The following is a 25,033-nucleotide window of genomic DNA, read 5'->3' on the forward strand; positions in this document are numbered from 1 at the left end:
GTCCCTTCATCAAACTCAGAGACCAGGATAAATTTTTCCTTAAAACTGCTGTCCATAAACCCCACAGCTTTCTCTCACTGCTTGTATTTTCTAGGATTCATCCTGTTTGCCCTCTGGCAGCTGCCTGCAGTTAGACTGCATCTACATAAAAATGTACCCAAACCTGGGCCCAGATTCTGGCTTTTCCAGTGGTGGGTAGAGAAGAAAGGTGACCTTTATATCTTTCATTTGCATATGATATCCATCTCCTCACTCTCTGCTTGGCTAAACCAGTTTGGATTCTGACGTTCAGGATCTGTCTTAACCTTGAGCACTTGTGCTCTTGCCTGTAAAACCAGTAGGCAAAGGTTCATATCAGCTCTGCTGCTCTTAATGAGCCAAGATAAACACATGAGCCTCTCACAGTTGCTTTAACCCCACAGAGGAGGTGGGAGCTGTGTGTGACGGCACGGAGGCAGTGACACTGGATGAAATGTGTTTAGCGTGAATGTGGCAGCGATACTGACCACCGGCCAGTCGAGGCAAGTATTAATAACCTGCCACAGTGCTTTTTGGTTAAATAGCTTTCCAGAAGTTTAGGTTTGCTTTTTCTGTTTTTTTCCTTAAATAAAAGTAGAGTAAGGGAAGTGGAAGGAATGAATAGTAGCTACTCAGTTAGGCTTGACAGCAAACTACCCAATGCAACTCCTCTGTGTGGTTAATGTTGAGCATACATTTAAATACTGTTCTGGAAGTAGGCTTGATTGCTGAGCACTTTATAAATGAAGTCCTCTGGCCTTAAGGCTTCTAGAGTTCACTCACACCTGCTCTACACTTTGTTTCACGGTTTTATCTGCTCTTTTGGCAGACAAATATGAAATACATTCCATTTTTTTTTTCCCTCCAGTATCTGTTTTCTTCCAAATAAATGCCAGCATATAAATCCTGGTACTAAAAGAAATATAAGCTTCTTGAGATTAGTATGAAACAATGATGTGCTAAGACAATAAGGCTACAATGACACATCATCCTGAATGTCAAAAATTCTCATGGTAAAGATAATTTTCCCTGTAGGAGATATTTAGCAATAAAATCTTTTGTGGGAAAAGAATATTGAGTTCAGGAGATTTTTTTTTTACACAAACCAAAGAAGCAGTGTTAGCCCTCTCTCAGATACGGATTACTTGTGCTTCACTGTTTTACTCAGAAATAGTCTGACCTTTTGTACAGACACCATCAACAGAAAAGATAGCACCAGTCAAGAAGTAAACACCAATCATTCATGTGGAGCCAAACACTATTTTCTGTGTTGAGAAGCTTTTATTGGATCACCACAACATTTTGGATTAGTTACACTATGGCTCTGAAATACCAAATTATGGTGTAGTCATTTTCCTCATAAAAGGAAATAAATAAAATAAAATAAAATAAAATAAAATAAAATAAAATAAAATAAAATAAAATAAAATAAAATAAAATAAAATAAAATAAAATAAAGAAGCACAGTGCATGAGACTTTGGTCACTGAACTAAGCTGAGGTTTTAGAGCCAATTCTGGTCCGGTGCAGAGAGGGAACTTCTTCACACTCTTTCATAAACTCTGGTGCAGACAACCCCTTTCATGGCATATTCCTAAGGCATGAAGGAAAATATTAATATAAACATTTTGCTGACAGCAGTTGTGTCTGCTGCCGTAACCTCTGAAGTCAGTGAAAATCCAGATGTCATGTTTTTAGAGCAAACAGCAAAGCTATTTTTACATTGCAAATAGAGCCGTTTCTATTTTAACAGCTTTAAACTTCATTAAGTGGCATTTAATGACAAAAAGATTGCAAAATTAGGCTCAGCTTCCACAAACAAATTTACTTTCCTTGGTATTATTGCTAGCTTGTCAGAAATGTTAGCCTCACCTAGTTTTTATGTCATGGCCCACCAACGCTTTCAAATTTTCAAAGTAGTAATGTTTTTTTTTTTGCAGAAGCAGAAGTAGCCTGGGTATCTCAAAGGTCAGGCTACAGGCCCAAAAAATCTTTGCTCCTCTGAGTCACAAAATATTTCTCTTGACCCTCTCACCCCTCTCACCCTCAGCCTTCAGTGGCTGCTGTTGACTCACAGTCACAGGATGCATGCGACAAAGGCAACAGGATGTTAAAAAAATACTTCCTTGGTCTGCAAAGGAGGAGAAATCCTCCACAGCCCTCTCTGAGGCAAGGGGCAGGCAGCAGGACGCTGACAGGGGAGGCACTTTTACCTCTCTGCTTCATGAAGAGGGTTTAATAATTAGAAAATCTTACACAGAAATGCGGCCATGTGGAGATGCAAAAACAAATCAACCTTCCTACATGAAGGGAGGTTTCAGGAGAGCTGGAGATGGACTTTCTACAGGGCTGTGCAAAGGCAGGACAAGGGGGAATGGCTTTAAACTGAGAGAGGGGAGGTTTGGATTAGATACTAGGAAGAAATTCTTTACCGTGAGGGTAGTGAGGCACAGGAACAGGTTACCCAGAGAAGTTGTGGATGCCCCATCCCTGGAAATATTCAAGATCAGACTGGATGGGACTTTGGATAACCTTGTCTAGTCAAAGCTGCTGTCCTTGTTCGTGACAGTGGGTTGGAACTAGATGAGCTCTAAGGTTCCTTTCAACCCAAACCATCCTATGATTCTATGTATGAGAACTTACAACAAAAGACAGTCAGAACAAGCTAACATGAAAAAGTGTAATGCTACTGACTTCAAAAAAGTTGCTAAAATTAGTTTGACTCCAATATTAAAAAACTTTAATGAACAAAGTGAAATCTTAATTTTAATAGTGACCATTACAGCTAGGAGTTTTATCTCTCTGGCTTGGCCAAAGAGAAAAGGAATGAGCTGTTTCAGGGACAGCAGTACCCTGCTTGTAAACTTTTGTTTCCATTTCACAGGTTTCTGTTATTTTTAAACCTTATTCCTTTTAAGAACAATAATGTTGAGAGTGGTAAGTATGCTGTCAACTTATGGCAGCTCTGCCAATATAGTGACTTTAAAGACAAGTTGCTGTATGCAACAACATTTATTTCTTTCCAGCTGTTTCCTAAGCTTGGTTCAATTTTTCTGTCCTTTAATTTGTTTCATCATTCAAAGAGTAAGCCAAAATTGATAGTCTGTTTAGACAGAAACGTGCTGAAGGCTGTATCCTTCTGACCTTTAGCAGCATACAAGGAACATGAACTTACCACCACCATCTTCCCGTCAACAAGTCTTCTCTTTATCGTGGTCTCTTTGCCATTCCACTTCTGCACTTGCACCAATGACCCTTTCTCCAAGGTTACAACACTCTGCAAATTCCAAGAGAGGAGTTTCAGACTGCAGACTGAGCTTTGCAGTTTAGAGTAGCAATTCACCTTGCGTTCAGCAAACTATGCACTCTCATGTATGTATGCTCAGTAACATTATATTCAGAACTATACTGTGTCTTCTTTCAGTGCTTTACTTCAGTAGTTTGGAAAACTCAAGGTGAATTAAGAGAGTAGGTAAAATTTCCCCTGGTGTTCTATGAGATGTTCAGACCACTCAGAGATCATCAGCCCCCTTACCTTGACTTTCCGGTCATCTGCTGTTGTTTCATCAAACTGCTGGCCCAGTTTGAACGAGATGGCTGTGTTTTTGAAGGTGCTTTCAGTTCTGATGGTCACTATGTCCCCTTTCATACTGATGATCACATCAGGCCTTGCCAGGCCGCCTAGTTTCCGGGCAGCTAAGCCCACTCCTGGAAATCAGAAACAAAAAAAATCATTGCATTCTAGAAGCGAGAAACTCAGTATCCTCTCATTATTCTTCAGTGGAAGAATAAGGAAAAGTTTCTTCTTGAATACTTCAATGCCTGATTTAGATGAAACACTCATTCTTTAGATGAGACACTACTGAGACAGAGGTAGGAATGGAAATCTCAGTGTTCAGGGACTGAGGCAGCTCCAGCTGGTAAGAGCGCACCTTCAGCAAGACATAAAGATATACACAATTATAGAGCTGTGCACAATTAGCTAAGAAGAAACATGGTTGGTTACAAATCTGCATCAATTTAATATAGACAGAATAAGTAGGAAAATTAATAGGAAGAGTCTGGTTCTCAAAAAAAATTGTAAAAATCCTTTAAAAAAAATCCTTGACAAATCTGAAAATTTGTACCTTTGTTAATAGCTGCAAGGAAGAAACTGGGCACTGAATTGCCAATATGCTGGTGCTTATTCATTAAAATATACTGAAGACTGGGTAATTCTTAAGTTGTTATTAACATCCTTTAAGGATCCTTGCATCTAAACCTCGGTGAAAAGTACAAGTATGAAATATAAAAAACATGGAGGTATAAGGGCTGAGAGCTGCAAAGAGCTTCCAGGAAAAACCCATGTGAAAAACCTTTTGTATTGCCTAATCCTCTCCAGTCCAGTTCATTGTCTACAGGCTGGGAGGTTTGGGGCAAGTAGGAATGAAGCCACTGGTGATGTATCACTGCTTCATAAGGGCAGAAAAGGGATAGCTGCAGTAAATGCTATGCCATGCTGAAATTAAAAGATCTGTAAAAAAGGGTATAAAGTTATCTACAAAGTATAAAACTATTTGCAATAATTATTCCATACTAAGCAATTCTGTTCAGAGGTTCAGAAAAATATCTGCAGCTGGACTTCCCTCCCACATTCGCCCTGGCTAATTAATTAACTGCAATTCTTTTGTTATTCAGTCTAACATTTCAAATAAAGGGAATCAGTGAATCATTTATACAGCAAAAGCAATGCAGTAGCTGACTGTCTATGCACTTGGCACACAGGAATGAAGCCAGCATTAAAATGAAAAACAATGCTTAATTTGTTACGTTCCTGGCATTCTTCAGTAACAGATAGATTCATTCACAGTATTTAGATGTCTGAAACTACAGTGTCATGAGACATCAGCTCCATTATATATTGTGAATTATCATAAGTCACAAGTTTAATAGTGCAATCAAGAGGAAACCAAAAAAATCTGTATCCCCATAGATTACTCTCATGACAGAAGAACTTATTAAATTGATTAATATCAGTTAGGCAGAAGTAAATTTATAATAGTAATTCATCACCTACCTTTTTCAATTCGGACGCTAAAGAAAAGACATTAAATCATGTTAGAAGAGTAATTAAGGGCTTTTTTTTGGCAAGAAAGAAGGTAGCATCCATGAGCAGAGCCTTCCCAAACTTACTAACTAACTAACTTACTAAGAAAAAACTTACTAACAAAAAGGAAAACAAAAACAAACAAACAAACCCAGAACATTTCTCACCCAATTCTTTCATATAGTCATCAAAGTTTTCGCTGGAGATGAGTTTCCAGGTTCCCACAAATCGGTTACACATCGTTCAGGCTTTGTGAGGCGCTGCTCCTGCAGAGAGAGGCAGTGGCCACAGCAGCTCTTGGTGGCAGTCAGAGGTTGTGTGCCCCAGGGAGGTTTAGTGGTCTCCCTTTAAAGAGGTCCCGTGCCCGTGGCAGTGGGGGTTGGCCAATAGGAGAGGCAGTGCCAGGGCGAGACAATGTGCACCTTGTCCAGGGCAGCCGTGACAGCAGCAGGGCTCTGGGTGACGCTGCCTTGGCTCCTTCACTGGGCACACCAGGACATGGGGAGTGCCTGGGATGGGGATGGGAAGGGGATGGGGATGGGAGGGGGATGGGGATGGGGATGGGGATGGGATGGGGATGGGGATGGGATGGGGATGGGGATGGGGATGGGGATGGGATGGGGATGGGGATGGGATGGGGATGGGGATGGGGATGGGGATGGGGATGGGGATGGGGATGGGATGGGATGGGATGGGGATGGGATGGGATGGGATGGGGATGGGGATGGGATGGGATGGGGATGGGGATGGGGATGGGGATGGGGATAGGGATGGGATGGGGATGGGGATGGGATGGGATGGGATGGGGATGGGGATGGGATGGGGATGGGGATGGGGATGGGGATGGGGATGGGGATAGGGATGGGATGGGGATGGGGATGGGATGGGGATGCGATGGGAATGGGATGGGGATGGGGATGGGGATGGGGATGGGGATGGGGATGGGGATGGGGATGGGGATGGGGATGGGATGGGGATGGGATGGGATGGGATGGGATGGGATGGGATGGGATGGGATGGGATGGGGATGGGGATGGGGATGGGATGGGTATGGGGATGGGATAGGATGTTACCACTGCACCTGCAGAGAAGTCAGGGCACACTGCAGGGGGGTGTCAGCAGCACAGAGACAAGTACAGGAGCACTGCCTCCCTATAAAACCCAGCTCCCACTGTCCTCCCAATACTATTGTCCTGCAGTCACCATAGAGAACAGAAATCTATAACAACCATCTCATCCTACTGCCTGACCAAGCCAGGGCTGACCAAAAGTTACAGCATGTTGTTAAGCCATTGTCGAAATGCCTCTTAAACACTGACAGGCCTGGGGTTTGACCACCTCTCTAGGAAGCCTGTTTCAGTGTATGACCAGTCTCTCACTAAAGAAGTGCTTCCTAATGACAGATCTGAACCTCCCTTGAGACAGCTTTGAACCATTCCCATACATCCTATCCCTGGATAGCAGGGAGAAGAGATCAGCACCTTCCCCTCCACTTCCCCTCGTCAGGAGGCTGTAGAGTGTGAGCACTATTGTCACCTCTGAGCTAGTCAGATAAATCAAAGCCATGTGGATTGTGCGAAGGAACGGTCAAGAAGATGATGTGCAAAGTGGTTTGTTGGGTGTTTTTCTTACTTTCATGGTCCATCCTGGAAAAGGTCTGTATTTTTTATCATTTAAACGCAGAACTGAGTTTTACTGTTCTGTTTTCTCCCTTTGCATCAGAGAAATGATCCCAAGCTGTGGGTTCTTCCCTGCACGTATCCCAGACAGGATCACAAGAAGAAGAAGAAGCAGACAATATTTGCTGGCTCCCTTTTAAAACCTGGCATATTCAGAAGAGCAGTGCATTAGTGGAGAGCAGCTCTCGTGCCTGACAGGTGGACAGCACGAAAAGAGGTTGAGTCATTAAAGTTCTTATTCTTAGTTTAAAGTCACGTCATGAGAGGCAAGAAGCTTTGCTGTCTTGACAGGGGGACATACTCTGTTTCCTTTTTTCTTTCTGCACATGAGTAGTTAATCTGTCATAAAGTAAAGGGAAGATTTAAGCCAGCAGAATCATATAACACATTGCATTCAAATGTGTCCTACTATTGTCAGATTTCCTCAGGTTTCCCTGCTTCCATGAAGAAATGCCACAATCTCCTTGGGTCCGTGTACTGTTTGTACCAGGGAGCCCTGATCTGGACTCAGCATTCCAGCTGTGGCCTGCTGAGTGCAGAATAGAAGGGAAGGAAAATCTCCTTCAACCTCACACTCCTAATGCAGCCCAGGACATCACTCACCCTTTGCTGCCAATGCAGTTCCTGGCTCATATTCAGCTTGGTGTACACCAGGACCACCAGAATATTTTCTGCCATGCTAAAATTGAAAGATTGAAAGATTAGAGCTTTCAGCATTTAAAAGTGGATTTTTGTTTTATTTTGTTTTGGTTTGGTTTTTTTTTTTTTTAATCCACATTTAGAACTATTGTCTAACGGTTAGTAAAAAGCAGACACAAAGAAATCATAAACCACATGTGTATGTGACAGGCCGGAATTTAAAGCTTTATAACTAAAGACATCTCAACTATTTAGTGCAAGACCACATCAGATGTAATTCTGTCCTTCCTCTTCCTAAACCATCTTCCTGGAGAAATTATTGCTTGGTACATGCAAAGATTAGAGGCTTCTTTCCAACTTGGGTGAACAATAGCTATCTGTTCGTCTTTTTTGTATGACTGTAATTTCTGGGTTATGGCAACCTATGAAGACTGTTCAGATCTACATTTTAAGGGCAGAGATACTGGGATTATAGGTTGTGGGACCAAGTTTCTTGTGTTTAGAGTTGAAAGAATGAGATGGAAATGGTGGTGTGCCAAGGAAGGTGAGGTCTAGGTCCTGATTGAAGGCTGTCATAAGGAAGAAGGGGAACAAACTGGAACAGGCAAATAATAGAGTCTGAGGAGTGAAATTGTTGTAGTCTGTGGTTTACATGGTGGTCGTGGGAAATAAGAAGGTCTTCAGTCACATATTTTGGTGATATATGCCAAATGTTTTTAAACCCTTCAATAATAACATCAGCAGGGGAAGCTGGAAAGAGCTTCCCTTGCTGCACAGGTCTAATGACAGCTCAGTGTGGGGAGCAAAAGTCTGGAGTGATTAAAAATATAATCACAGCAAAGAACTCTTTCTCCCCCACAATAGGAAGCAGGTGCTGTATCTGTAATAAGTAAATAAATGTCAGTCTTTGAAGGTGTTGTCCACACAAAACTCCTCTAAATCAGAGATGAATAATATCACATTTTGTATAAAGAATAGCTAAGTCTTTTATCCCATCTCTGAAAATGAGAAAACTACTTCTAAATGAAAGTATCCATTATTGCTCAAGAAACGATATGAAAATATGCTACCGTTGCTCCTCAGGCATTCCTTGTTCTTTTATTTAATTGTCTTATCCACATAAAGACACTTTAACAAGACAAGGCTGGTGCCTTTGGGAATAAAAGATGATTGGGATGTTGTAAAATTAGGCCCAAAGAAATTCAAGAAGAGCAAATCAGTCAGAATAGAACAGCTACGCTGCAGTACCAGTACCCTTAAGAACAAAAGTAACAGAGAATTATTTATTCAGACAAAACCCCAGTCTTAAGCAGTCTCAAACAATGTTGACATTGCTACCATCTATCTCTTTGTCACCAAGGAGAAACAGTACTTTCATTTAAAGGACTTGCAGTTTAGAAAGAACAAGAGCAGGGAATTATATCTTAGTAGAAATAGTTGTGGAAACCAATATTTCCTTGGAGTTTAAAGCAGAAAAAAGCATCAAGGATTGTGAGTACATATGATAAGGGAGAGCCTTGATTCCCTTGTTTTGCTTATAGTTCATGTAAAACAGGATTTAAAACATAGAAATTGGAGATTGTGAAGAAGCACAAGAGATAAAGCTAAAACTTGATAAAAATAGAGAACTAAGAATTCAGAGATAAATTAAAGATACCATTTAAAGAAATACAGAAAGTAAACATGTGAATTTATTTAAAGGAAATATGATCTAGGCAAATCCAAGGCCCAAAAAGTCTAAATAGATTCTCAGGGGAGCAATGAAGAAAATAGAAATAGAAGGGGAGAACAGAGGTCAAAGAGGGACTTGCTGTGAGGACACCAAGGATGTTTTAGCATTGACTCTATGAAGCTGAAGGATCCATCCTGAACATGGGGCCAGCAGCCTCCCTTTTCCCTGTAGCTATATTGGAGGGCACAAAGAGCTTCTTGTCCCTTAGCTGGAGCATTCTACAAAACCAGACTGGGACAACTGGGCTGGGGGAACCAGTCCAGGCTGCACTGCACACACAGGGCTTGACTGGCCAGGACACAGAAGTCCTTCCAGCTCTTTCCAATGGAAATAAATAGTTAAAAGAAAATGACAAAAACAACTGATAGGTCAATGATCAGAATAAGCCTTTTTTCATCTTTCTGCTGAATTGCCAATAATCTGTGGGTGTGAGTCACCTTTCCCTTTTGTTGTCCAAGAAACCTGTAAAGGAGTGGTGAGTGAACGTGGAGAGGGGCAGAGATCTCCTCCTTGCAGCATCCAAGGTGCCTGCTGTGATAAGTGTGCTGTCCATGGGTTTGTAGGGGTTTAGTAGGATCCTTCTTTGGCAGAAAGGAATGCTCTGGGGTGGTTACTGACTTTTGGACCATAGTTCAGCATGACAGGAGAGAGAGGAAGACCTGTGCTGCTCTGCAGGTGAGGACAAGACACTGATCTGACTTAAGCCCTTAGAAATGTGTGTCCCACCTCCATCTGGGTCTGAGAGCACACACCTTTTGCTGACAGAGAGGAATCACCTCCATTTATTCAAGCAGTCCCTAGACTGCTGCTATTCCCAGACAATAAATTTTGTCCTTCTTCAGAGACTAAATTCCAAACATGTTCATATTCTAGGAAAAGCATCACTAATACTTCCTAATGAAGCTATCCCTGTTCAGGTTTATAGATAGAATGTCACTTTTTTGAAATTTCCAAAAATAGAAGTTTAAGTGTCTTGATTAATTCACAAAGTTCAAAGTCATTCACCAGGTAACAAAATAAAGGGTGATGCTTTTAGAAGAGATTACCCTTTGCTGAAATGTTAGGCTGTGAATGTTACAATTGTAACTGCTGGCTGCATTCAGAATGTAAGATTTCTGGAAAATAAAATCTGCTATATGAATATTGAAATATTGGAACTTTTACCTCTGATGGAGCATTTCCAAATCTGTGGATGATAGAATACTATGGGCTGATATTTAATGCCTATATGTAGTTTATTTAAATCAATGATTCTGCTTCTTACAATCATCACTCTTGTGCAGATTTTCTACCACTAAAGTGTAGTTGTATCCTAACTGTCATAAATAATTTTGGTTTTGTTAAGTGCTAAATAGATTTAGTAGTATATATATGGAGTATATATATGGAGTTGTATATATATACTCTGAAGCATTCTTCCATCCCATATGCAGCTGCTGTTCTCTAAACTGGTGAGATTTCACAAGCAATGAAGCCAAGGTTAAAACACAGGAGTTGTTTGTTCATGGTTATCTAAACACTTTCTGCAGAATTTACTGATAGTCTTTGGCATTGCTTTTAAATGACTCCTCAGCTCATGTACAATGCAAAAGTCCTTCCATTTCCCTATCCTGTTGTATAAATAGTGCAAAAACTTGGAAACAACCCGAGTAATTCAGTGGAAAGTTCAAGTGTATGAGAGGTCTCTGCTGCTAGCAGTAGGGACTCAGCCATCACCTCTGACAGCTGACTTTGGGAATATCAGGAATATGTGGAATTTGGTTCAGAGATCTTAATCACTCTAGATCAGAGATCTTAATCACTCATTTCCCCATTTAGTGGATAAGACACACACTTTTACACATATTGTCCAGGTTTTCTCTAGAAATCTCGATATTTTTTTTGTCCTCAATTTAAGCCCTCCCAGGTGTAGAAGTCATGGCTTCTGTAGATGCAAAGTTTTGAAATAGGACATCAGGCCTATGGGCAGTAGAAGACGGCAGTTCAGATATAAGCAGAGTTGAAAAACATGGTGTACCAAAGGGCTTTGCATCTGGAAAGGTTCATGCTCCCAAGACTGATCAAGCCTAATGAGCTGGTAGAAAATGCACGCAGGGAATAAAGGAGGTTGTTCCACCAACAAACTTGTACAGACTTTTAGTCAACCTGAGTATTTTTAAAGCTATGGTTATTAATTCCAGGCTATTAGCCTACCTAGGTCAAAATGAGATGGTCAAGACAGGAACATTGACAAAATAGCCACAGGTGAAAGCTCTAACTGCTATAATTTCACAGTTGAGGTAAAGAAAGGATAAGATCAGGCGAAAAAAGGATAAGATCAAGCTAGTTCAAATGGTCTCCTGGTTTAAAATTGTCTGCATTTGTGCACAGAGGAGGTGCCTGGTACCCTGCTCATGTTTGGAAGCCAAAACTGGGCATCCACAGATGATCCTGCTCCCTGCCCCAGGAACAAGCAGCTCTGCTGGAAGCTGAGCAGAGCAGCCCCATTGCCTTGAGCACAGGCTCCTTGCAGGGACAGCCCCCTCTCAGAACTCCCAGATGAGTGTTCAGGTGTCCGCCTGTCACTGTGACACAAGTGCCACTCCCTGGACTGGCTCTGGTGCTCTCTCCTCAGGGAGATGGGTGACATGGCTGAGTGTGGCAGTGCTTCTCATGTGATGCTGTCCTGCCCAGCACCCTTCCCACACTGCATGGCCCCCAAGCCCAAGCCCTGACAAACTCCAGCATAAGCACATGTCGTAGAAAGCAGAACATTTTATTGAATAGGCACAACAAATTAGATTAAATGAGTGTAACTGCTTTGGGATATATCTGAAAAAAGTACAGTTCTCTTTAAAACAGATTTGTGGGGCTTTCCTCCTTTGGTTAAGTTGTTTTACTCCAGCTTTAAGCATTAGTCCTGGGTGAAGGTGGCTTCTTCATGCTTTTTCATAGGTTCTTTTGCAGGAAACGTTATTCATGGTGCATTCCTGGAAAGAAAAGATAATTCAGTAAGCTTTTAACTCTTACTAAATGTTTGTTAGTCCGAAGGTAGAGAATTACTTATCTATGGGGAACCAGTTTAAGAAAAAATTGCATTTCTCTGCCTCTAAAGGCAATTGCTAAAAGAGTGGAACTCAGTTTTGAGAGCTTCAGCAACAGAAGACTGGAAAACAAACACAGGAGTGAAGGAATTTTCAAGAATTGCTGTACTGACCCCTGGGAGATTTCTAATATTTTCTTTAAAATCTCTACAGAAGGCTTCTAGGACTTCTGTGCAGGCTTACTGGTCCCTGGAGCTGGGCATTAACCTTTTTTCCCTTCACCTTTTGCAGCTGTGGTTGTCTTCACACACGTGAGCACAACTCATGCGCACACAGAGAACTTTCAGACTTGCAGCTGCCAGTGTCAGCCTCTGCATGTTAGGCTCTGTCCTCATCTATTTTTCAGTTAGATCAAACTCTGGTTTGTTCAGTCTTTCTTAATGAAGTTGTTATTAAAAACGATTTCTATTTCTTCTCCTCTGGTCTCTATCCAAAGGAATTTAAGTATTGAGTTTATGGACATATTATTTTTCCTTAGGGGAGGGCAGAAGTCTTCAGGAATTTTGTATATGTGTATAGTTTTGCAGCATGTAGGAATCTCAGCTGCCTTTTATGAACATAGATTTAGTCCTGTCCCAGATTCTTCAAAGTGTGTTTTCTAAAACTGTAGAGCAGAGCTGGGAAGCCCCAGACTGTATGTGGGCCTTCCTGGCACCAGGTCAAGCACAGTAGTCTGACCAGGTAAAACCAACCAACACAGCTTGGACACAGGTTTCCTTGCTCTAGCATCACATTATTAAAAAAGTTGTTGGTGATGCAGAGCAGGATTCCCACAGAGGGCTCTAAGCCTCTGCTGAGGATGAACAGGAATATTTTGCATCAGCATAGAGTGGACTTATTTAATGTGGGCTTTGCTAATGCTTCCTCTATACTGTCCAGGACTTAAAGGTTCTGAAATATATGTTTCCCTCATAAGGATGTAGGGTATTTCTTCCTACATGTCCCAACCATGTCTTGCTATGGAGAACAGGCACCTTCATACCATTCCATAAGTTTAACAGCTTTTCAGTTTTAACCTACGCTCTAGGCTCAATCAGAGAGACTTCTCACCAAGTGCACAGAGCCCTCTCAGATGCTTTCCCTCCCTGTGTTTGAATCCAAAGGCATACATCAGCTAAACATGAATTCTGCACACTGAATTCAGCGATTAAGTAACAAAAATTAACTTACCACCACCAGGTTCCCATCCACCACCTTTCTCTTTATGATAGTCTCTTTTCCATCCCACTTCTGCACCTGCTTCAGCACACCATTCTCTAGGGTTATGACATTCTACCAAAGTGAAAAAACAAAGTGTGGCTGTTTTATCAGGGCGCTCTGGTCTCAGGAGAAGACTCTCCAGGTCCAAACAGCACAAAGCACAAAGCACCCTCAGCAGTCTTACCTTTGGAGGCAGCATTTCTGCACAGGATTCAAAATCACAGCTCTGCCCTGCTGCTCCCACATCCCTTCTGAGAGATGTATTTGCAAAATGCCATTTCAGGACTCACCTTTGTTTTTCTGTCATCTGCTGTGGTCTCATCAAACTCTTCACCCAGCTTGAAAGAGACCTCTGTGTTTTTGAAGGTACTTTCTGTTTTGATGGTAATCACATCACCATTGATGCTGATAGTTACATTAGGCTTGGCCACACCAGCCATCTTCCTGGTAGCAAACCCCACTCCTGTAAATAAGATAGGGCACTATGAATTTTTTATCTTTCCTCAATCTTTTTGTCTTATACATTGGAAAAAAAATCCCTCCATGATTTTTCTGCTATTGTCTTCTGAGTGTTAATAATTCTATTTTAGAGAGATTCTTTTCTAAAATCTTACTTGGTTCTGCTGTAGACCAAGTCGGGTGGGTTGCTGTAAGGAAGTTCTCTGTCATTGTCAAAACAGTAAAAGTAATATTTTGAAGACTGAGATTATATATGAATGCCAGATATTTGCACATAGACCTGCTCAGAATAATTTTAGTAGCTTGTACAATAAATTGTATGCTAATTGTATCTAAATGTAAATAAGCAGGAATATATAACAGTTTCTGAGCCACAAAAGCAACAACACAAACAAACAAGGGAAAAACCCCAAGCTTTTTATATTTACAAGTGGGTAGGTTGAATGTAAGGAAATGATTAAGAAATAGCTGGCAAGTACTATGTCCTGAGTAAAATCTGGAGTAAAGATTAAGAGTGCAAGTCTCACTCATTGAAAGCTGTCAGGATAAGTCACAGTAAGTATTTTACCCCTAAACTGCAAATAACACCCCCAGCTTTTAGCATGTGGTAATTGAATCAGTGCAAGTCACCCCGTGCTTCCTCCACACTAACAGAATGTTGAAACCTTTTAAATCCCAATTTTAATTCTAAGTTAGAAGTCTACACCTTTAGAGAAAAGTGTTAGACATCAAATCTTGCAAGTATCTACATGAATCCATGCAATTGTCTTTATTAATATCCACTGGAGCCAGCTACAGAGTTTCATTTAATATAATAGCCATGGCAATTAACTGGCGTCCTAATCCAGCAGCATTTTAAAGCTGTTTAGGTGTGTTGCTCATAGACATTAGGGAACTTGCTGCTTTCTAGCATCACACCAATTTGCATGTCCAAGGATAAAAGCAAATTCACACAAAATAATCCAGTGATGTGTTTTACTTCCATTTATAAAATTACTAATAAAGCATGCATAGACTTGACTTACCTGAAATTATTCCCAGCAAGTAAAGTTTTTCTGCTTTTTAGGATTTTAACACCACTTATTGAAACAGACGAATTCTCCAGTTTAAGACTATCTGATCAAAATACTGGATTAAACCCCCCTTGACAAACAGCACAGCCAGAAAAAGCAAGTAAAGAGTAAAGATCAAAACTGGCATTCCTTCCCTGTTCCAGATACAAGAAGTTGAAATAACAATTCTCACCCAGTTCTTTCATATAGTCCTCAAAGTTTTCACTGGAAAGGAGTTTCCAGGTGCCCACAAAATGGTCGCACATCTTGTCAGGCTAGAAAGATGCCTTCCACAGATTCAAACAGAAGTGCAGGACTGGAGAATAAAATGAGCTCCAGGAGAAGAGCACTTATCTTTAAAAAGGAGCCGTGGCCACATGATGCTCTGGGATGACCAATGAAGAGTGAGTCCCAGTGACCAGTGTTTTTCTTCTTCCCCTTCCCCTCCTCTGCCAGTGGGTCATAGTGCTATTATTCATATGCCCTTACTAGCACAAAGATCACTCACTTGTTTTTATTTAATTATTTTTGTCGTTCAAGAACACTCTGCCTTAAAGGCAAATAATTAAATCAAATTACCTCTCAGAATAAAAAGAGAGGCTCAAGCTCAACATACAAAAATTAATGTTCTCACCCCTACTCTTTCATTTCAGTCCACTGTATCAAATGGACAGAGCTCAGTTCCTAGACTTTCAGATCCAAAAGGCTTATGGGGATAATTTAGCTTGCTTTCAGCACCCCTGTAATCAGAAATTTCCTCTAGAGAAATACAGAACTGCAGGAAGAAGTGGAATGCAAAGAGACAATGCTGGGGTTATAGAAGGCTAAGGCAATAAAATTGCTTCCTTGATTGGGACCTGCTTGTCCTTGCAACCCCTGAATCAATTTAACAATACGTCCGTAATATGCTTTTATGTAATGGAGACGGGATATGGCATTCTGTGAGAAGAAAAATAACAAAACAGAGGATTTCTCTCCCTTTTACTCCCATGACTTCAGACAAACCATGCCCTAATGACGAGCATTTTGAGTAGTTATGGCATGAACCTAAGCTCTAGTATTGCCTTACCAAAATTCCCTGGACACTTAATTTCTTTTCTGCTTGTGCTGTTCAGGCATTAATTTGTTTGAGGCAAGTTGTGCACAGGCCTGACATAATAGATCCATCTTGACTCATCCTGTCATACTTCAGTTCACAGAATAACTATCAGAAAGCAGTCAAGCAAGTTCCTAGACCTTCCTTTTTCTGTAACGTGCTCTTCCAATGACAAAAAGCAGCTAACAAGTGCATGGTCCAGCCCCTGAAATTCTCTTTAAGTGGATGTTCAGGAATTGCTGTGCTGGTTGCTAGGCATCGATATTTTGGAGCACATATTTTTCTACTTGTTGTCTTTGTAAATAACAGTGATATAGAAGAGTTATTCATATAGGATTGCAAGATCATAGGGGCATTTGTAAGGGAAAGGAAGCGAGGAGGTCTCCTGTGCATCCTTCCACTCAGGCAGGGTCACCTCTGAGCCCACATCAGGCTGCTTAGAGTTGTGCTCTTTTGTGGATCAGAAAACTCCCAGCACGGAGCCAGCAGTTTCCCTGGGCAATACAGCCCCCTGCCCAGCTGTGCCAAGGGGGAAAGGGTCTCCTTACCTTCTCTCTGAACCTCTCTACCTTCAGCTTTCATTCACAATTTCTCATCCTCCCACCATTCACCGCCTGGCTCCAGCTCCTGGGTCACTCTCCCACGGGGCTGAGGGCTGTTTGTAAGCACTCCCAAAGCTGAGCCAGGATGAGCCACTTCAGCCTCACAGCCTCTTCTCACAGGGCAAGTGCTCCAGACCCCTGAGGATCCTGTGGGTCCTCTGCTGAACACACCTCAAAACTGGGTGCTGAATACACCCTAATGACTGCAGAGATGAGGAGCACAATCACTTCCATCAGCTCCTGAGGGTTGTGCTTCTGACATACAGGGCAGGATGCTTCTGACCTTTCTGTTGCCAGGTCTCAGCTCACTGCCCACCAGGACCCTGAGAGCCTTTTCTGCAGGGCTTCTCCCTCGGCAGTGTGTCCCCAGCCTGGATTGCTCTGAGAGCTGAGCATGTTTTACATGTATAATTAGTTACCCCATTGTCCCTTTAAGATGTCAGTCTGTGGGGACTAGAATATCTAATCTTAGATTTGGCCTATTCTTTTAAAAGTTTTTTGAACATTCACTGACTTTGGCCTAATCTCAAATTAAATAAAACTATATTCTATTTATGAAGCAGCTGATGCCTTCCTTGGCTGGTTTTTGCAGAATGTCACATGCTCAAGTGTTCTTTAAAAGGAAATTCTGAGGTCTCTCAAGTTTGTGTCGTTATCTTGAGGTATTTTTACTTCAGATTATTGGCTTGAGAAGCTCTGTATTGTGTGTGAGCAGATGGTAGGAACATGAAAACTCAAATCCAGCATTTAAATAATGAGAACTGAAAGTACCAGCTGAGGATTGTTGCAGTGGGTCAGATAGAAAGGATGTGACGCAGCTGAAGTCAGCTCTTGCTTGTGCTTTCCTTGCCTTTTGGAAACTATTCTGTGCGCAGCTTACTACTACCAGCATTCCTCTGTTTGGAGGGGGAATAGAACCTTTAATTCAAGATTACAGTCCGGAGAGGCAATTGGTCCTTGGTGTTAACAGCTGTCTGCAATGCTTGTGATTTTGGAAGAGCTTTTGGGGGAAGCAGAAGCACCTTTCCATGCAAATCAATTTGGAGCAGACAAGTGTACCCTCCCCCGGCACACAATTACTTGCACTTATTTAAAGTGAATCTGAGCTATTTGTAGGTATCTTGTGAATGTTATGACTCAAAAATGCAAGAGGAAAGCCAGCTTGTGGGTTGACTTGCATGTTTACTTCAACAAGCAGCTATCTGGGAGCACACTTATGGCTCTCTCTTGGAAAGTATCTTACCAATGGTATCCTTTCCCTCAGGAGAGACTTCTGTACCAAGAGATAAAGTTATGGCACTGATTCATCTAAGACAAATCATGCCCTTCTCTCTGGGGCAAATGCAAGCAGTCTGCTGATAAAGACTGGAGTTCTCAATGGTCATGAAGAAATCTGTGAGGTTTGTGAGCCTGGAAGTTTAAGCAAGAGATTCATGTCACTTGCAGAAGTGTCTTGACAGCAAGAGCTGGGCAATCTGGCTAAACAGCCCCGTGGTTATTGACACTGATCTGATCTCATACCACCAAAAACAAGGGCATCCTCAAAAGTGTAGAAACCTCTTTCAAAATAAGCAGAAATTTTGAAGAAACCACAGCAGTCAAGAGGTAAACCAAGAAAAGGAAGCTGGTGAGGGTCCAGTACAGGAAATGCTGACAAAGAAAATTCATTTCTCAATCCTGATATGAGCTGATGCAGCTCAAGTCCACAAACAATAATGACACACTGTCTGCAATGTGGTCTTGGGGTGCTGTGACATTTGAGGATAGTTCCTGATGCAGGATTTGCTGAAGTGATCACAGAATTTTTGGTTCTATGAAGTGTAACAGCAAAGCAGCAGCTGTGCAGGGGAAACCAGTAGATGGGAAGGTAGCAATGATGGGTTAAATCTTACTCTGTGACTCAGACCAAAGGTGGAGATCTACTTGAGATAAACTGCTTTTTACAAAAATAAGCACAATAGTAACCTCTCTTTGGCTCTTTCGAGCTTGCTGGAGCAATGACCTCTTCCACTAGAGTATGTGAGAAAGAGGATGTTTATTCCTGCAGTGAAGATCTGCCACTTAGGAGACCTTTCAATTGAGCATTGTGCTAAACCTTCCCTGTACTTCATGTAAGGATGGAATTGCCAAAGTAAAACCACATCTTACTCTCGTATGTGAAAAGCAGAGTTAACAGTTATGACTGTTTGCAAGGAGGCTTTTTCCTCAAGTTCCTCCTTGCCCCAGGAGGGCAACAGAGTAAAACTCTTTTGAGTGCTCTGGATGTCAAGCTGGTGACTACCAATGAGCAGCAGTGTATTGTGCTTACGCAGCTGTCTCCATAGTTGTGCTACTCTTTGGATAAAAACCAACATGAAAAGACACCCAAGCTCGATCCCACAGCTGATGACATTGACAATGACTTCCCTTGGACACTTCCTTAAAAGGAACCTGGCCTCTGTATGGGATTGTTACTGGCACATGTGGCAATATTCATAGTAAGAAGAAATGTGTATTCCTGGCAAAGCTGTAGCAATGGAGATTTTTCCTTCTGTTCAGGCACAGTAACACCTACAGAGAAGATGGGCTATAACCAGCCTCATGTTAGGGAGGAGGGACCATATCACATTCTGATACTGCTGCAACTTAGGCAAAGGAAAAACCTTTCTGAATGCTTGTCTGGCTAGGTACCAGACTGGGAATTTGTTCTGAGGCCCCAGGGTAGCTACAAGAAAGGCAATCTAATTCTGGAGCAGACAAGAATAGGTAAAGGAATGCTATCTCTGCTCACAAAGCTGCTATTCTCATTTGTGATTAACATTTGAAACAGGTGAATTGCCTTGGACTTCTGGTTAGTCAGGAAAAGGTATAACTAAAGCTTCAGTACTCATAATGTGACACAATGACTTTACAAAATACTGGCATCAGTAAGTCTAGTCTTCTAGAAAGTCTTCAAATTTCTTGAACGTTCAAGAGGCCAATTGGTTTTCAGTGGTATTTTTCACTCCCTTGGGGAAGGAGGTGAGCAGGAGAAAAATCAGATCCTTTTTCCTGTGCTCAGTGCCCAGCACCAAGCTGATGCTCCCCCACTTGTGACTGTGGCTTCAGACTTCACTCAGAACTGAGGGTGCTATTGCAAATGGCCATTTTGTTGAAGGAGTCAGATTTGCCAGCAACAACAGATGTGCTGTTTCCTTGAGTGAGTATTGGCACCATTCTACCCAGTCCCACTGCTGGGCTGTGACATTTGGAGACCTCAGGCTGGTGTGCCCTAGCACCTGCTTCTTCACTTTTCATGATTCTGGATTCTTTTATTTCCTCCTGAACTTTAGGCCAACCAGTGAGTCTCCACACCCTTAAATAGGTTTCCAAAATCTGAAATCAGGACCATGAAAATCAAAAATATTTGAAAGGTGTTTCTGAAACACTAAGCTAAGTTTGTGGTAAAGCTTTTAAGAACAGAAATGAAATCTCATAACTCTGAGACATAGAAGATCAAGTCTCAGAAAAAAACCTGGTGGTTGACTCCATTAACTTGCAAATAAAATATGCATAATTATGTTTTCTGAACTTGCTTTAAAGATGTTTCTTTTTAAAGATGAAGAAAAAATGCAGATATATCTGGAGGGTAGAGCAAACCTCTGGGCCCTTGCCTTCTCCTGAGAGACAGCTGATATTCTGGCTTTTCTCAGAAGATGGCATGGGTATAATATATGCTCTCAAACATCTGTAGATCATACAGGTGGTGATTGCTATTCCTAAGGAAAACTTAGACTTCTCATACTCTCCTTTAACATGTATGTCACTCATTCCTGGAGCAAGGCAGTTGGCAGTGTGAATTTTATGAATTACAGGTTGAGAGGTAAAAGGGATATCAGAATACCAAAAAAGTAAAAAAGGACAAGTATTTGCATATTGGGTTTGTTGTTTTATTTAATTGCAATGAGAAGAAATGTGGATACACTAACTCCCACAGACATGCAGGTGATGGGCTTCCAGAAGATAATGTGGACATTTCTGTATAAGAATATTTGAAATGTCAGAGGTCCACCTCATATATCCTGTATCCAGCAAATGCCATAGTGGGATTAGTGATAAATCTAACTTCTTGACTTATGAATGTTTGCATGAGAGATCTTAACTTGCTGACTATAATGTAGGCATTGCAGATGCTTCATGTTTCTGACTACCTACAGATTCCCCTGATCTAAAGAACAAGTTTAAGGTTGTCTAAGGTTGTTCTGATAATCAAATCTGTCCAACTTCTTTGGATGTATGGTACAAGTGTTGCATCTAACATCAGGGCTCCTCCTCTTGAGGGTGTATAATGAAAGCTGGCCTTTTTCTGAATCCTGCTTTGTCTTGTCCATGGACTTACCTCAGAGCACAGAAATCCTTATTGTTCTTCCCCTCTACCCCCCAAATAAAAAGGTGCTTTTCTTTTCTTACTTTTTTATCCCTAAACATCACTCTAAATTTAGGTATCGCAGCAGAGATGCAAATGAAGAAAGTAATATGTTTCCCAAGCACTTTTGGGTTTCTTCCAGCAATTTGAAGACTTTCTAGAAGACTAGACTTGCTAATACTATTCTGAAAATCCATTTGTAGTCCTTCCCCAGATGCTCTTCCGAATTACCCCAGATCATCCAGCTGAAACCCTCTCTCAAAGCCTCCATCTGTACAAAGCAATAACACTGTTGCTTACATCTACTTTGGGACTGCCCAAGAGAAATCCATCCCTGCTCTGCCTTGTTACTGCAGCTTGTGCAATACCACCTGTTTAATTTCCATACAAACCTGCATTTAGAAACCTCCCACTGTTTTGTTTGTTTCTTGTTAAACCTTTTTATCAAGCTGAACAAAAAAATCTCCAAACAGGGATGAGAGAGTAGTGTGTATTGGTAACATGTATTATCTTGTAAATTTAAGCTATTCCTACCAGTGGTTGTCCTTCTCTTAACAGCTGCCCTCTTGTGAATCAAGAACACTCCCACAATTTCACTTGTTTCTAACCCAGCAAAGAAAGAACAAAGTGTAAGAGCAATATTTCAACAAGAATAAAAATACCCTGTACAAAACATTTAAGCTCTGCTGAACCTGCACTCTGAATAAAATATGCATGGGTTTGGCAGCCCTGATTATTCATGTCTTCTTTCTGCACGCTGCAGTTCCTGGCTTCCTGCGCCTTCAATCTGACAGCTTGCTCTGAAACTTTCAGGGAACCCCTCCTTGGGATTGCCAGAAAGCTCTCTATTATTACACATGCATTTTAGATCACATCCAAAGACCTAGCGCTCTATGTAAAAGTTTAAAAATCCAAATATGCAATTCCCTTCAGAGTTGAAGCCTTCTGGAGAGCAGCCCTCTCCCTGCAGTGTGGTGAGAGCTGGAGGGTGTGGGGGCTGGCAGCTCTCTGGCTCTCCACAGCAGATCTCCCTCCCATCCTCTGCAGCTGACTGCTGCCCCTGGGCGCTGCCAGCTGAGGGAGGGAGAGGGGGCAGCAGCTCCTGCCCAGCCTCTGGCCTTGCCTGGGCCAGTGGCCTCTTGCAGCTGCCTGCACTGCAGCCTCACTGCTGGATCTCATTGTCACTGCCAATCTCATTTCATCTCACCTTGTACCAGATATCACAGATTGGGAATCAAAAGGATCTCTGAGGAAAGAAATGCTATGGTTTTCGAAAGCAATCCATCATTCCTGCCCTTCCTGCTCTGGACAGCTGTCCTGCCAGGAACTAGTCAATGTTGTTCATGTTTGACATGTGAAAACTCACATCGCATCTCCAATAAGGGAGTGTCTGTGAAATGCATTCCTTAATCTAAGGTAGTGATGCAGATCCTTGTTTAAGGTGCTGTGGAGGGACTAGAAGCACAGAGCAGCTTGCACAGGGAGGATGGAGTTTGCTGCCACATGTGCTGGATCCCTCCCATCACCATCATCAGCAGACGTGGGCAATGAATGTCCCTACAGCTCTTTTGCCCAAAGACCTAACTATATACAAGTCCTATTTTTGGTACACAAAGATTCTAAATCTGCTACCTTGAAACCCAAAAATTACTTTTAAATTCCCTCTGCCCTCATTTTCCCCTTTGGAGGATTCCATCACAGCCATCAGGCATGACAAATTGCATGTCTCTATTGGAGATGCATGCCATGAGGCTAAATGCATGCTTTTTTAACAGATACTGTTCCTTCCTCAGCCCCTGCAGATTCCTCATCCTCTGATATAATTTTAGTCTTGCTGACAAATTATTTAAGCTGAACACAATTTAAGCGCTTTTATGGTCTGAGATGGCTTTAGGTTGTACATATCTCTGTTCTAACAGTATTTTCTCCATTAGCTTTCTTAATGTAGCTTCTAGTAAGCCAATACAAACTTGCTGAAATTGATTGAAGTATCTGAAAATTTCTTCTGTAATTTTTAATTTAGTGCCTGACTTATTTCTGCTTCAAACTGCTCACCCCAATTCAGGCATGACTGTGTTCAGTCATTGGCACAGTCCCCAAGTCTTCCATGAGGAAGAGCTTTGCCCAAGAAAGCTGATACACTGAATGTGTAAGTGGGAGGTAGGGGATGTAGGCGTGAGTTCCCTTGGCCTGAAGTGTCTGCTGAAGCTACATCTCCTGATACTCAGAGAGTGAGAGACAGGGAAGGTTTTTTTAAGCTGTTTTTGTTACTTATAGTTCTTATATAGTTCTTCCTCTGCCTATATAACAGCTCACAGAATCACAGATCACAGAATCATTTAGGCTGGAAAAGACCTCCAAGATCATTGAGTCCAAACTTAGACTGATCTCCACTTAGAGCATAGCACTAAATGCCATGTCCAGTGGTCTCTTGACATGGCATTTAGTGCTATGCTCTAAGTGGAGATCAGTCAAAGGTTGGACTCAATTGATTCAACTCCCAAAACTGAACAAAGTACTTGAAATGTGACCTCACCTGTGCGCAACACATGGGAACAGTCGCTGTCCTGACTGGGCACGCTATTGCTGGTACAGGCCTTTGGTCCCCTTGCTCCCTGGGCACAGCTGGCTCATGTTCAGCTGCTGTTGACCAGCACCCCAAGGTCCTTTTCCACTGGACTGCTCTCCTGCCATTCTCCCCCCAGCCTGTAGTACTCATTGGGGTGGATGTAACTAATGTGCAGCACCTGGCACTTTGCCTTGTTGAACTTCATACCAGTGGTCTCAGCCAATCAATCCAAGTTCAGTTTAAGACAGACTTTTTAGCTGCAAACCTAGCGCGTTACATGGTTTGGTTCCTTGATTACTATGATGTCTACTTAAGCTGAACTCTTTTTTTCTTTAGAAAGGATTGGAGATAATTTTTACTATCTCACCCCCTGCAGATTTTTACTGTCTCACCATAAAACATACATTTTGTGAAGTGGAAACAGCATTATATCATTCTTGTCTTGCCTTGCAACTACTTCTCAGACAACACAGAGTTAAGCATTTGGTCCCATTAGTAATAAAAGAACTTGGCTGCAAAACACAATGTTGGAGAGTCAAGACAGAGAGGTTCGTTTGCCAGTTCCAGCAAGTATCTAGCAGGATAATGATTACACTACCTGCTGCCAGTCAGAAGGTGTGCAATTTGGGTCAGTACTGAAGCTACTGTGTCTTGCAACCATACTGACACAACAAAGAAAACTCCTACCATCTCTCTGATTCCATAGGGTTAGTGATGGTACACATTTGTGATATGCTTGGAAGTGCTTGGAAGTTCTTGGAAGTTCTTGGAAGTGCTTAGCTAAAACTAAATCCAAACCAGCCCAGGTCAACATACTGGCTCAATCTTGGGTTAGTATAACCAAACATAACCAAACAACTCAAGTTGGTTGGCAACATAAAAACACTATGTGCCTAATATGATCTAATCTAGATCATCTGCATAACATCTTCTGCTCTGTGAAGCAGAAAATATTGGAGACTGCTTTATCAACTGGTGCAGCAAATTACCCATATGTTTCCTGAACATTTGCTGGTACAGAACCTAGCTATGGTAACTGTTAAAAAAAAAAATAATTTCCATTTGGTAGCCAGTTCTAAGACCAAGGCAGAAGACACTGAACCCAGTATCCACACTGGCGCTTGGAAGTGCTGTTCACAGAATCACAAACTGATAGAATATCCTGAGTTGGAACGTACCACAAGGATCATTGAGTCCAGCTCCTGGCCCTGCACACCATGTGCCTGAGAGCATTGTCCAAACCCTTGAATTCTGCCAGCCTTGGTGCTGTGAGCACTTCCCTAGGGAGCCTTTTCCAGTGCCCTAGAACTCATGGTGAAGAACCTTTTTCTAATATGCAACCCAAACCTCCTCTGACACAACTTCAGGACATTCCCTCAGGTCCTGTCACTGGTCACCAGAGAAGAGATCAGTGTCTGCCCTTCTTCTCTCCCTC

At 41.9% G+C, this 25,033-nt stretch overlaps 2 protein-coding genes across 2 annotated transcripts; both read right to left on the minus strand.

Moving 5' to 3' along the window:
* Positions 1 to 1,503: 1,503 nt before the first annotated feature.
* LOC131560441 (myelin P2 protein-like) lies at positions 1,504 to 5,403 on the minus strand. The gene is made up of 4 exons (XM_058809161.1): positions 5,271 to 5,403; positions 3,553 to 3,725; positions 3,193 to 3,294; positions 1,504 to 1,611 (listed from the first exon to the last, which is right to left on the minus strand). The coding sequence occupies exons 1-4, from the start codon at positions 5,341 to 5,343 to the stop codon at positions 1,561 to 1,563; spliced, it is 399 nt and encodes a 132-aa protein (XP_058665144.1). The 5' UTR covers positions 5,344 to 5,403; the 3' UTR covers positions 1,504 to 1,560.
* Positions 5,404 to 11,889: 6,486 nt separating this feature from the next.
* Positions 11,890 to 15,373, minus strand: LOC131557183 (fatty acid-binding protein, adipocyte). Its single transcript, XM_058804245.1, has 4 exons — positions 15,141 to 15,373; positions 13,727 to 13,899; positions 13,407 to 13,508; positions 11,890 to 12,122 (listed from the first exon to the last, which is right to left on the minus strand). The coding sequence occupies exons 1-4, from the start codon at positions 15,211 to 15,213 to the stop codon at positions 12,072 to 12,074; spliced, it is 399 nt and encodes a 132-aa protein (XP_058660228.1). The 5' UTR covers positions 15,214 to 15,373; the 3' UTR covers positions 11,890 to 12,071.
* Between the last annotated feature and the right edge of the window lie 9,660 nt (positions 15,374 to 25,033).

Source organism: Ammospiza caudacuta, chromosome 1, assembly GCF_027887145.1.
Source record: "Ammospiza caudacuta isolate bAmmCau1 chromosome 1, bAmmCau1.pri, whole genome shotgun sequence".
Lineage (NCBI taxonomy): Eukaryota > Metazoa > Chordata > Aves > Passeriformes > Passerellidae > Ammospiza > Ammospiza caudacuta.